Source organism: Coenobita brevimanus, chromosome 103, assembly GCF_032717465.1.
Source record: "Coenobita brevimanus isolate Jiangsu-jjx chromosome 103, ASM3271746v2, whole genome shotgun sequence".
Taxonomy (NCBI): Eukaryota; Metazoa; Arthropoda; class Malacostraca; order Decapoda; family Coenobitidae; genus Coenobita; species Coenobita brevimanus.
In genome coordinates this window covers 10988238-11001959 of record NC_137056.1, presented here as the reverse complement: position 1 = coordinate 11001959, position 13722 = coordinate 10988238, and the positions used below count along the sequence as shown (strand labels likewise).

At 42.0% G+C, this 13722-nt stretch overlaps 1 protein-coding gene across 2 annotated transcripts in view; it reads left to right on the top strand.

The window, feature by feature from the left end:
• Nucleotides 1-11243, top strand: part of Ppox (protoporphyrinogen oxidase) — a 32060-nt gene extending 20817 nt beyond the window's left edge. For both annotated transcript variants that reach the window (XM_080284813.1, XM_080284814.1), the window contains exon 4: nucleotides 10118-11243. In XM_080284813.1, coding sequence (XP_080140939.1) covers nucleotides 10118-11227 — 1110 coding nt within the window. In that variant the 3' untranslated portion in view covers nucleotides 11228-11243. The remainder of the gene's footprint in view (nucleotides 1-10117) is intronic.
• Nucleotides 11244-13722: the final 2479 nt, after the last annotated feature.

Here is a 13722-nt window from a genome sequence, read left to right as displayed (position 1 = left end):
GAGGAAGAAAAGGTTAGGTTCGCAAGACTCGAGAGAGACACGAACATGGTGAGAGGAATATTAGGCAAGATTGACCCCGAAGGAGACAAGTGGGTAAAAGAAATTGAGGAAGTAAGGAGGATAGGGCCTTATAAGAAAGGGGAAACAAGACCAATGAGAGTCAAGTTTACATCAGAAAGTGTAAAAAATGAGATACTTAAAGTGACCTGGAAATTAAGCAAAGAGGCGGGGATGGAAAATATTATAATAAGAAAAGATCTGAATGAAGAAGAAAGACAAGTTTTAAAATCATTAAAGGAAGAAGTAAAGGAAAAAAATGATAAGAGGACAGAGGAAGAACGTAATACTTTTTTTTGGAGAGTATTGGATATGAAAGTAAGGAAATGGTATTTAAGGAAATAGAAGTGAAGGAAACTAGGGGGGATGGTTGTGAAAGATCAGAAGTTGAGGAAGTGGTACGGACAGAGAGTAGGAGAGAAGAGGGTATTAATAATGTCAAAAATAATTTGAAGGTGATATATACTAATGTTGATGGTTTCATATCGACAAGGATCAAAATTAATGATTTCTTGAGAGAACATGAACCTGATGTCATGTGCTTTATAGAGACCAAATTAAGAGAAGATATTGATGTTCATTTGGGAGATGGTAAATACAAACTGTGGAGAAAAGACAGAAAAGAAAAAAAGGGAGGAGGAGTGATGATAGCAGTGAAGAACAACATAAATGTAGATACTGTGGAAATGGGAGAAGGCAGGGCTGAAGTGATATATATGAAATTAGAAACTGGAGAGAATGTTAAGAGAGATATGGCGGTAGTGTATGTTCCCCCAAAGACGAGAGCATGGAAGGATGACGAATACCATGAGATGTTGTCAGATAAGGCTAGCTACTTGCAAAAAATAATTGAGAAAAGCAATAATATAATTTTGGTGGGTGACTTTAATTGTAAAGAGGTGAACTGGGAGGAATGGTAGTCGGGAGGCGGCGAGGATTCGTGGGGTACTATGTTATTAAATATAATAATGAATAATGTGATGACGCAGTGGGTCAAAGAAGAGACACGGTTTCGAGGTGAGGACACACCAGCAAGGTTAGATTTACTGTTCACCAAAGAACCCGATGTAATAGAATCATTGGAATATCTCTGTCCTTTGGGAAAAAGTGATCACGTGGTCATTGAGTTCCAGATGTTAATAGGAAACGTTGAGCCAAGAGACGAGCTTCATAGACAGGGAAGATACAACTTTGGGAAAGCAAATTTTACAGGATTGAGAAACTTTTTTGAAAATGCGGATTGGAGAAAATTCAGAGAAACAAGAGAGATACAGAGGATGTGGGATATCTTTCTAGACCTCTATAATTTGGGAGTGGAAAAATTTGTACCAAGAGTAAGAGGGAAAGAAAACAGGAAAAAGGAGTGGTTTAATAGAAGGTGTATGATAGCCAAAAAAAAGAGAGATAAGGCGTGGAACAATTGGAGAAAGAGAGGTAACGACAGAACAAAGGAAGAATATAAAAGAACAAGAAACGAATACACAAGAATACGTAGGGAAGAAGAAAGGAATTTTGAAAAAGGTATAATTGACAAATGCAAGGATGAACCCAACCTGTTTTATAGATTTGTTAATGGCAAACTGAAACAAAAAGAAGGAATCACCAAGCTGAAAGTAGATGAAGAGGTCTTTAAGGATGCGGCAATGCAAGCAGAAATAATGAACAAACGTTTCCAGTCAGTTTTCACTAAAGAAAAGGAGCTTGTGGAAGGGGAGGGAGTGATTAGAAATGTTCCGGTGATGAAAGATATAAAAGTGGAGGTGCAGGAAGTGTATAAATTACTGGAAACTCAAGATGTAAGGAAAGCCCCAGGACCTGATGGAATTTCTAATTGGGTACTGAAGGAATGCAGAGAACAACTGGTGGATAAAATTCACAGCTTAATTGTATGCTCACTGGAAGAGGGGAAAGTGCCAAAAGAATGGAAGAGGGCAAATGTGGTACCAATTTACAAGGGAGGAAACAGGGAAGAACCCCTGAATTATAGACCAGTGTCTCTAACCAGCATGGTCGCAAAATTGTGTGAGAGAATCCTGAAAGACAGATGGATAAAATATCCGGAAGAGATGAATATTTTGGCTGAATGTCAGTTTGGATTCAGAAGTGGAAGGTCATGTGTTTCAAACTTGTTGAGCTTTTACTCAAGAGCAATTGATGTGGTACAGGAGAGAGATGGTTGGGTGGATTGTGTGTACTTAGACTTAGAGAAGGCCTTTGACAAGGTACCTCATAAGAGACTAATGTGGAAACTAGAATATATAGGAGGACTAAAGGGGAAACTTCTGGAATGGATGAGAGACTTTTTGAGAGACAGACAAATGAGGACAGTAATAAAGGAAAAGATGTCTGGATGGAGGGAAGTAACAAGTGGAGTCCCTCAAGGCTCAGTGTTGGCGCCAGTAATGTTCCTGATTTACGTAAATGATATGGTAGATGGAGTGAACAGTTATGCGAGTCTGTTTGCTGATGATGTAAAGATCTTGAGGAAGATAGAGGTTGAGGAGGATTGTAAAATACTGCAGGAGGATTTGGATAGGATACACAATTGGAGCCGGACGTGGGAAATGAAATTTAATGTAAAGAAATGTAAAATATTGGAAATGGGTAAAAGTACCAGGAGACCATCACTGAATTATTTTTTGGGTAATGAATTAATCACAAAAAGGAGAGAAGAGAAAGATTTGGGAGTGCTGGTCCAAGATAGTTTGTCACCAGAAAAGCACATTAACAAGATAGTTGGAGAGACTTATAAGCTCTTGACTAACATAAGAGTAGCATTTCATTATATGGATGAGGAAATGATGAAAAAATTGATAGTGGCCATGATCCGCCCCAGGTTAGAATATGCAGCGGTAGTGTGGTCCCCACACAAAAAGAAAGATATAAACAAGATTGAGAGAATACAAAGAACAGCAACCAAGATGGTCCCCAGTCTGACAGACCTGTCATACAGAGAGAGGCTGGAAAAACTGGATTTGCCTTCATTAGAGGAAAGGAGAAAGAGGGGAGACATGATTGCGGTGTTCAGGACCATGGTGGGAGTAGATAAAATTGACAAAGAAGATCTGTTTGTATGGAATAAGAGAGCAACAAGAGGACATGGAATGAAATTGAAAAAGTCAAGCTGCTTGAAGGATATCAAGAAATATAGCTTTCCTTACAGAAGTATAGACTTATGGAATAGCCTGGACAAAGAGATCGTCCAGTCTAAAAACTTAAACGAGTTTAAAGTTAAATTCGACTTATTGAGAAACAGCGACGGAAACCCACGAGCATAGTACATTCCGTGTATATCACAATTAGGTATATTCTTAAATATTTAGAACGACTCAGACAAAGAGGTGGTGCATGAGAAAAACATTCATGTGTGTAAAGGTAGACTTGATAAATGTGGATATGGAGACAGGACAACACGAGCATTGCTCAATTCCTGTATACTACAAATAGGTACATACAAATAGGTAAATACACACACACACACACACACACACACACACACACACACACACACACACACACACACATCAAAATAATTTGAAGGTGATATATACTAATGTTGATGGTTTAATATCGGTAAGGCTCGAAATTAACGATTTCTTGAGAGAACATGAACCTGATGTCATGTGCTTTGTAGAGACTAAATTAAGAGAAGATATTGATGTTCATTTGGGAGATGATAAATACAAACTGTGGAGGAAAGACAGAAAGGAAAAAACGGGAAGAGTGATGATAGCAGTGAAGAACAACATAAATGTAGATACTGTGGAAATGGGAGAAGGCAGGGCTGAAGTGATATATATGAAATTAGAAACTGGAGAGAATGTTAAGAGAGATATGGCGGTAGTGTATGTTCCCCCTAAGACGAGAGCATGGAAGGATGACGAATACCAGGAGATGTTGTCAAATATGGCTAGCTATTTACAAAAAATAATTGAGAAAAGTAATAATACAATTTTGGTGGGTGACTTTAACTGCAAAGAGGTGAACTGGGAGGACTGGTACTCGGGAGGTGGCGAAGATTCGTGGGGCACTATGTTATTACAGTAATCCCTCCAATATCCGGATCAATAGAGCCATCGGTAGGTTCGGTTATTGGTTTCATCCGGATATTGGGCCCCAGCTTATGGACTTGTACTTATGGACCCTAACTCAGAGAAACACCTATACAACTCCCTCTGGACATGCATAGCACCTATTTAACACCCAAATCACACCAATAAGGCACATAAATGACTGAAATAAATGCAAAAGAAACATAAAATGAGGGTTTAGAAGTATGTTCATACATTAATAAACATTCTGGGACTTATGGACCCTAACCTAGCCTAACTCAGAAAAACACATTCCTACTGCACATGCATGAGGTAAGTATAGTATGGAAAAAAGTACAGTATGAAACATTCTGGTAAGTATAGTATGGAAAAAAGTACAATATGAAACATTCTGGCTACTTACAGCAAGTCCCTGGCCACTTCGATGAATAACCGCCTCCTCTCGGACTCTGACAGTAAGAACGATTTCCTGAAGCACTTGCAGTACACTCTTCCTGAAGTCTTGCACTGAACTTAGTCAATAACACACAGAAGTCCGTTCTCTTCACAGTGTTCACTTTAGTCCAAATAATGTTCCAGTAAAATTTAGTGTTGCACATTAACTTTTCCCAATCTTTTCAAAATTTCCAAAGCCAAAACAAAGTTACGTTAAATTTTGTTTCCACTGAGTCTTTTCTCTCATTTCGAAAACCTTAACACAACACACTGTTTTTTTCACTGCACAACACTCGAAATTCCCGTGTGGTCTAGTGGAGAAGTTCTTGCTGTTTATTCACTGTCAGAGTCCGAGAGTATCACTGGCAGGCGACCAAGGGGTGCATCGCTGGGTCGTGGTGATGGCGTACCGACTACAGAAGACTCTGAGGAAAGCCGCAAACTCACATCGAGCGGTGACTCCACTGTAGCTGATGTGCTGGGCTGTGGCTCGGAGCATGAGGGCCTGTCTTGGGGAGGCAACGGAGTGGAGCCAGGGCTTGGCACAGCGGGGGTCACGGGCCTGAAAAAACTGTCAATCGTTGACTGACGCAAGGACCGACGATTCTGGCGATTGATGATGCGCTGCCGGAAAGCACGCACTTCCTCCACGAGTCCCAAGGGCCCCATCTCCCTGTCGCAGTCCGGGTGTTCCAGGTAGTCTAGGACGAACTCTAGATGTTCCCGGAGTGCGCTTAGCTTGGGGATGGCTGGAGTAGTGTCCTGCTGAGAGGAGTCTGCATCATCGTCGCCTTCGTTGTCGGAATCTACTGACACCAGCAACCGAAGACGCAATCTCGATATCAGACAACGTCTGATACCCAGGATCGCCCTCGTCGTCGTCCAACCACTCACGTACATCGTCCACATCAACAACGTCGCCGTGCGTACGTAGCCGTGCATGGAAGTCATCCACATCAAAGCCCAGAAAATCGTACTCCACATCTGTTCCGAGAAGCAGACGAGACCAACCATTTTCAAGAGTTTTCACAGGGACTTCCTTCCATGCACTAGCCCAGTTGTACAGCGCAGACTTGGATGTTGTAGCGGCGAAGGTTTTCCAAAGTCCGCTTGCCTCAAGTGTCACGTCCTTCCCTGCGCTCGTCCTCGTCCTTGAGAACAACCATCACCTCGTCCAGGAACTTCCGACGGTACAGGCACTTTGTTGCCACAATCACTCCTTGGTCCATGGGTTGAATGAGAGCAGTCGTATTAGGTGGCAGAAACATGCATCTAATACGGCCATTCTCAACAACCAAGTCCTTGTCGCACGGGTGGGCAGGTGCATTGTCGAGCAGAAGGAGAGCCTTTACCTGGTCGCGAGGGATTCCCAGTGTCTTCGTCTGGTACTGGATGACCTCCTTGACGAAGTGACGGTGAAACCAGTCTTTGAAAATCACAGCTATGAACCATGCTTTCAAAGAATGGTACCATACGACAGGAAGGACATCCAGCACCCCACGAAGGCACCGAGGCTGCTTTGCACGGCCAACAACAACGGGCTTAAGCCGGTGCATGCCGTTAGCACTGGCACAACACAAAGCAGATATCCGTTCCTTAGAAAGCTTGCGGCCAGGTACACGCTTCTCCGTCTCATCGGCTAGAGTGTTCGTTGGCACCGAGCGATAGAATAGGCCAGTTTCGTCTGCGTTATAGACTTGACCGAGAGTGAGGCCCTCCCTGTCGATCAAGCCTTTCACCTTGTGCCGAAACTTGTCAACTCCATCCTCGTTAGCGTCCAATGCTTCGCCATGTGCTTTACGGTTAGTAAGGCCATGTCGCAACTTGAACGCGAAGAGCCAACCCTCGGATGCCTTGAAGTCTAGGGCGTCGTGAAGCCTTGCAAACTTCTCAGCAGCAGCCTTCAGCTCCGTTCCACGTACCATCACACCAGCTGCACGTTGCTGTCAGTACCAAATCAACGTGGATCGGTCGATTTCTGCAAACTTGGGGGTAAACATAACCTTCCTTTCCATGTTGCGTTTGCTTCTCGACGAGAAGTCAGCCATGTACTGCATGAGTTTGTCTCGGGAACGTTTGATATCGAACAAAGTCGACCTGGCCAGGTTAAACTCACGGAGAATGCGTGAAGAAGACCAACCCGCATCAACTTTCTCCAATATCTCCCTCTTCTTTTCCAGAGTCAACACCACTCTCTTCCTTTTCTCAGGTGGCGGGGCCATCATCACACACACTAAGAGGAGGGCAGAGAGCAGCAGCAGGCCTTGCAGCAAGTACGGCACCACCACAAAAGCGAGCACGTGGGCAGCCATTGCGAAGAGCGTAGGTCCAGTTGCGGTGAGAGACAGGCGGGAAGTGGGGAGGATGCAGCGGCGCTCTATCGGACGTCGGAGGAATGACGAACCAAAACAATGCTCTCCTGCGGCGCGCGCGGCAAGTTCAAATTACGGACGGCAAAAAATCGATTTTTTTTTTTTGGGTTTTCGGACCATTTTGGGAATGTTGGATCCCAGGACAATAAGGTCCGGGTAGTGGGGATGTTCGGTTATTGGGCGTCCAGATATTAGAGTGATTACTGTAAATATAATAATGAATAATGTGATGACGCAATGGGTCAAAGAAGAGACACGGTTTCAAGGTGAGGACACACCAGCAAGATTAGATTTACTGTTTACCAAAGAACCCGATGTAATAGAATCAATGAAATATCTCTGTCCTTTAGGAAAAAGTGATCATGTGGTCACTGAGTTCCAGATGATAATAGGGAACATCGAGCCAAGAGACGAGCTTCATAGACAGGGAAGATACAACTTTGGGAAAGCAAATTTTACAGGATTGAGAAACTTTTTTGAAAATGCAGATTGGAGAAAATTCAGAGAAACAAGAGAGATACAGAGGAAGTGGGATATCTTTCTAGACCTCTATTATTTGGGAGTAGAAAAATTTGTACCAAGAGTAAGAGGGAAAGAAAACAGGAAAAAGGAGTGGTTTAATAGAAGGTGTATGATAGCAAAAAAAGAGCGAGATAAGGCGTGGAACAATTGGAGAAAGAGAGGTAACAACAGAACAAAGGAAGAATATAAAAGAATTAGAAATGAATACACAAGAATACGTAGAGAAGAAAGAAATTTTGAAAAAGGTATAATGGACAAATTTAAGGACGAACCCAAACTGTTTTACAGATTTGTCAATGGCAAACTGAAACAAAAGGAAGGAATCACCAAACTGAAAGTAAAAGGAGAGGTCTATACAGATGCGGCAATGCAAGCTGAAATAATGAACAAATGTTTCCAATCGGTTTTCACTAATGAAAAAGAGTTTGTGGAAGGGGAGGGAGTGATTAGAAATGTACCGGTGCTAAAAGATATAAAAGTGGAGGTACAGGAAGTGTATAAATTACTGGAAACTCAGGATATAAGGAAAGCCCCCGGACCTGATGGAATTTCTAATTGGGTACTGAAGGAATGCAGAAAACAACTGGCGGATAAAAATCACAGTTTAATCGTGTGTTCTCTGGAAGAGGGGAAAGTGCCACGAGAATGGAAGAGGGCAAATGTGGTACCAATTTATAAGGGAGGAAACAGGGAAGAACCCCTGAATTATAGACCAGTGTCTCTAACCAGCATGGTCGCAAAATTGTGCGAGAGAATCCTGAAAGACAGATGGATAGAATATCCAGAAGAGATGAATATTTTGGCTGAATGTCAGTTTGGATTTAGAAGTGGAAGGTCATGTGTTTCTAACTTGTTGAGCTTTTACTCTAGAGCAATTGACGTGGTACAGGAGAGAGATGGTTGGGTGGATTGTGTGTACTTAGAGAAGGCCTTTGACAAGGTACCTCATAAGAGACTAATGTGGAAACTTGAATATAAAGGAGGATTGAAGGGAAACTTCTGGAATGGATGAGAGACTTTTTGAGAGACAGACAAATGAGGACAGTAATAAAGGATAGGATATCTGGATGGAGGGAAGTAACAAGTGGAGTCCCTCAAGGCTCGGTGTTGGCGTCAGTAATGTTCCTGATTTATGTAAATGATATGGTAGATGGAGTGAACGTTATGCAAGTCTTTTTGCTGATGATGTAAAGATCTTGAGGAAAGTAGAGGTTGAGGAGGATTGTAAAATGCTGCAGGAGGATCTGGATAGGATACACGATTGGAACCGGACGTGGGAAATGAAATTTAATGTAAAGAAATGTAAAATATTGGAAATGGGTAAAAGCACCAGGAGGCCATCACTGAATTATTTGTTGGGTAATGAATTAATCACAAAAATGAGAGAAGAGAAAGATTTGGGAGTGCTGGTCCAAGATAGTTTGTCACCAGAAAAGCACATTAACAAGATAGTTGGAGAGACTTATAAACTCTTGACTAACATAAGAGTAGCATTTCATTATATGGATGAGGAGATGATGAAAAAATTGATAGTGGCCATGATCCGCCCCAGGTTAGAATATGCAGCGGTAGTGTGGTCCCCACACAAAAAGAAAGATATTAACAAGATTGACAGAATACAAAGAACAGCAACCAAGATGGTCCCCAGTCTGGCAGACCTGTCATACCGAGAGAGGCTGGAAAAGCTGGATTTGCCTTCCTTAGAGGAAAGGAGAAAGAGGGGAGACATGATTGCAGTGTTTAGGACCATGGTGGGAGTAGATAAAATTGACAAAGAAGATCTGTTTGTATGGGATAAGAGAGCAACAAGAGGACATGGAATGAAATTGAAAAAGTCAAGCTGCTTGAAGGATATCAAGAAATATAGCTTTCCTTACTGAAGTATAGACTTATGGAATAGCCTGGACAAAGGGATCGTCCAGTCTAGAAACTTAAACGAGTTTAAAGCTAAATTCGACTTACTGAGAAACAGCGACGGAAACCCACGAGCATAGCACATTCTGTGTATATCACAATTAGGTATATTAGGTAAATACATAAATACTTGGAACGACTTAGACGAAGAGGTGGTGCATGAGAAAAACATTCATGTGTGTAAAGGTAGACTTGATAAATGTGGATTTGGAGGCAGGACAACACGAGCATTGCTCAATTCCTGTACACTACAGATAGGTAAATACAAATAGGTAAATACACACACACACACACACACACACACACACACACACACACACACACAAAAGGTACTCTTCAACATGGTATTATGGTGTTAGTATACCAAGGAGCACAAGGAGACTGATGCACCCTGACATTATGTGCAAATGAATGTTTTGATTGGCTGCTGCACTTCTCCTGGCCAATGCATGTTCTAACTGGCTGCAGCACCTCTCCAAGGACTTCCCAGAATTATGTCCTCCCCCCCCAAACTCCTCAAATTTCACACACATCTGTTGAAGCAAACTGTATCAGCATAAGTGTTCCATACTCAACTACAGTATTTTCTTTTTTTTTTCTGCCAAATATTTTGAGTGTCTGCTGTATCAACGGCGGTCATTACTAAAGGACTACATGTTGGATGTGAGGCCACAGTACATAAATATTCTATACTATACTGGTTATTACTTGGGGGAAGACTTCTGAATAAACACTAAGTTCCATGTTGTCTGTTGTATTCTACAGGTTGGTGGTAAGCTACACATGTTACCAAATAGTCTGAAAACAGCCCTCAAGAGGACCCCACCCTTCTCCCGTCCTCTAGCCCTCAGTGCACTCTCAGACCTCAAAACCAAGCCTGTTCTAAATGCTGATGAGAGTTTATTTAGCTTTGTAAGACGACGCTTTGGCCTTGAGGTGGCCAAGTATGCTATAGACCCTTTGGCCAGAGGTGTGTTTGCCGGTAACGCACGGGATCTCAGTGTTATGTCATTGGCCAAGAGACTACATCAGGTGGAACAGAAACATGGCTCAGTGCTACTGGGACTGTTGAAGGACAGAAAGAATGCAGAGAAGCCTGATTCTGAGTTAGCCAAGAGTGAGTTGGTGCAGAAAGCCAGGAAGGAGCGCTGGGCAGTATGGTCAGTGGAGGGGGGATTGGAGGAACTAGTCAAGACCCTGGAGAGGAGAAATCTTGAGGATGGGGTAGAAGTTAGAAAGAATACCAAGGTGAAAGGCATTGTGCATAGTGGTAAAAAACTTGTGGTACAGACTGATGATGAGGAGTTAGAGGTAGAAAAGGTTATTTCCTGTCTTCCTGCCAATTCTTTAAGCACTGTTGTAAAGAAAATGAATCCTGATTTAAGTCGGCTCCTGGGCTCAATTCCCTTTGTCACAGTGGGTGTTGTAAACCTTGAATACACTGGACATCTTGTTGACAAGCCAGCATTTGGATACCTTGTTCCATCTTCTGAACCTAACAGAGTGCTTGGAGTGATTTTTGACACTTGTACTTTTCCTCAGGGTGATCGAACAATCTTTACAGTAATGATGGGAGGCTACTGGTTTAATTCCATTTTTGGTGACTCTCCCACAGAACAAGACATGCTAGATGCTGCCACATATGAGATTAGACAGACACTGGGAATCACATGTGATCCAGATAGGTATGTGGTGAAGATCTTACCGGACTGTATTCCCCAGTACATTGTGGGTCACTTGGAAAATGTCTCTAATTCCAGACAGTTGCTGAGAGACCACAGGTTACCTTTGGTCCTTGCAGGGAACTCATATGATGGTGTAGGGATGAATGATACTATTATGAGTTCAAAGAGAGCAGTGTATGATTATCTGTGATGTAGTTTACCAGTCTGGCCATGAACATATCACTTTTACTTTGCCCTGGCTTTGGCCATCAGACATTCTTCTTCACCCCACTGCTCCCACTCCAGTCTCCCACCTCATCCTCTGTCTCCCACTTTCTTTCCCCACCTCATACACTTTCTTATCTTCCCCCATCCAATACACTCTCTTAATCGATCATCATTAGCTCAGTATGATCAAACCATCACAATGTACACCTAATATTTTTCAGGACATCCACATCTGCATAACAGCACATTCTAAACTTCCTCATTGTATATTTGTCTCTCCAAATAACTGCACATACTCCTTTAAGATAACTGGGTTTCACCTCACAGTTTATCAGACAAGTATTTTTGTTGGCATTATATATACAGTACTGTATTTTAGCAGTATATATACTATTTTTAACAACAGACTGATGATAAGAGCCATCATTGCTATATAGCATTCCTTTGGGGCTAAGATGTGAATGACTGTGTTTGAATGGATGAGTAAATGGGGAGTGTGTCGTCCTGTCTCAGCTACCTCCCTTTCCATGGGGGAAGCAGCCTAGGTATATAGATAGATTATCATCATCTTCATAACCCCTTCAGTCCAGTGATGTACTTTGTTCTTCCTGTATCCAAACTGTTTTATTCTCCTGAGGACAAACATTTCTTTCTGGATGGGGTAGATGTAGCCTTCCTTAACCCTTCAGTGTGAAAGGACATGCATAAACTGCTTAAAACCCTCTAGATGTAGGAAGAAAAAATGATAAAAATACGTTACCATATTGAAAGGGTTGCCCCTGTATATGATGATACAGTACATTATAGTACATATACTGTACATATATTATATTCTTTGGTAATGCACACAAAGTACACTGAGCGGTGTTGTAAGGTATTTCTTTGACAAAGCTTTCAAATTATACTCAGGGGTGTCATAAGGTATTTACTATACTTTTCAGTGATGGAAAGTAACTAGCATAACCCAGCCAAGTTTTAAGAGAAATGAACTTAAGAAAACATCCAACCAGCTTGCATTTTACCTACAGCTGGATTCTGTCTTGTATTGTTGCAACAGTACAAGTTTATGTATGGTGAACATTGCTTGTTTTGACTTTTTTTCATCATAAGCATTATTATATACCATTGGATATTTTCAGCTTAATTACTGTACACTAGTATTTGCATTTGTATTTATTCTCTCAAGTAAATTTATTGACTTATGGCTTTCCCTTTGGTTGCCTTCAAGTTTCTCTTCAAAGTTGCATTTAATTAAACTTAGTTTTGCTTACCTACTGTTACCTTGGCATCCTTTTGATAGCTTCCCTTACCTATTGGTTAGATGGTGCCTTCGTGGATCTAAAGAAAACTTATGATGTGATTGACTGAAAGTGAGGGTGGGGGGGCCACTGGAAGCAGTATAGGCTTTCTGTGTCAAAAGTAGTGCCTTTTTGAGAATGAGAGGAGACCACTTACATGGTTGCAATGGGTGAGAAAAGAAATTAAATGACGTGAAGATAAAATGCAAGAAGACAAAATGGCAAGAATATCTGAGTGTGGGGTCATTGGTAAGGTGCAAGTGTGAGATCTCTTAATCTTATTGGGAAAAGATTCTGGGTGTTGGATTGAGACCAAACAGAATGTCTCAAAACTAGTAAGTGGACCAGCAGTTTGAATGGCAGAAACTCAGAATACCATAATGTTACTGGAGCATGCCAGTTAGCGGGTTAAGAGAAGCTAGTTACTAGTTACGTGGGTGATGGAGTCTCAATTTTGACTAATGCCACAATCTTCAGTTCACATGCTCTGATTTGCTCAGGTGACTTATCTCTGTAATTATTATCTGTGCAGACCTCTCTTGAGGATTGTGAATAGGTGAGACACAAAAAATGGAGTGATTCTGTCTGACTATTCTCCTGCTCAAGAATTCACAAAGGAAGATTAAAAATCTAGTGAGATTCACATTCTTCCCTTGGATATGCACAGAAGTGGGAGTCATAACCAGGGCCAGGAGAGGCCATGCTACTCTCATGTCCCAGGAGTTTTAATGTTGTGTTTAATCACTTAGGCAACCCAAGCTTGGTGAGTTATTCTGTTTGGGAGGTGGCAGATGAAGTGGAGAAAGCCACTGGGGTCAGCTGGGCCTGGCCCAACAAAGTCCTGGTTCCTCATTTTTGGATATCATGTTGCTGCATGTTTCTGTCCTGTCTAGGGATGGAATGTGACTGAGCATCAGAACTTTGAAAGTTGTGATTCCCTATTGGTTAGAGGTCCTTCAAGTGAAAGAGAGATGAGATCGGAGCCAAGCACTGCCATTTAGGGAATGACCCTCTGCCCCTACCTCTCATGGTGCTTAATGGACTATTGTAGTCAACTCTCTGAAGGACATCATTACAGTCTCCATCTGAGGCAATGGGAGACTATCCTTGCTCATCTTCACTTGGTTACTCATGGTCATTTAATGAACCAGGGCTTTCAGCCCATCTGTTCACACTGTAA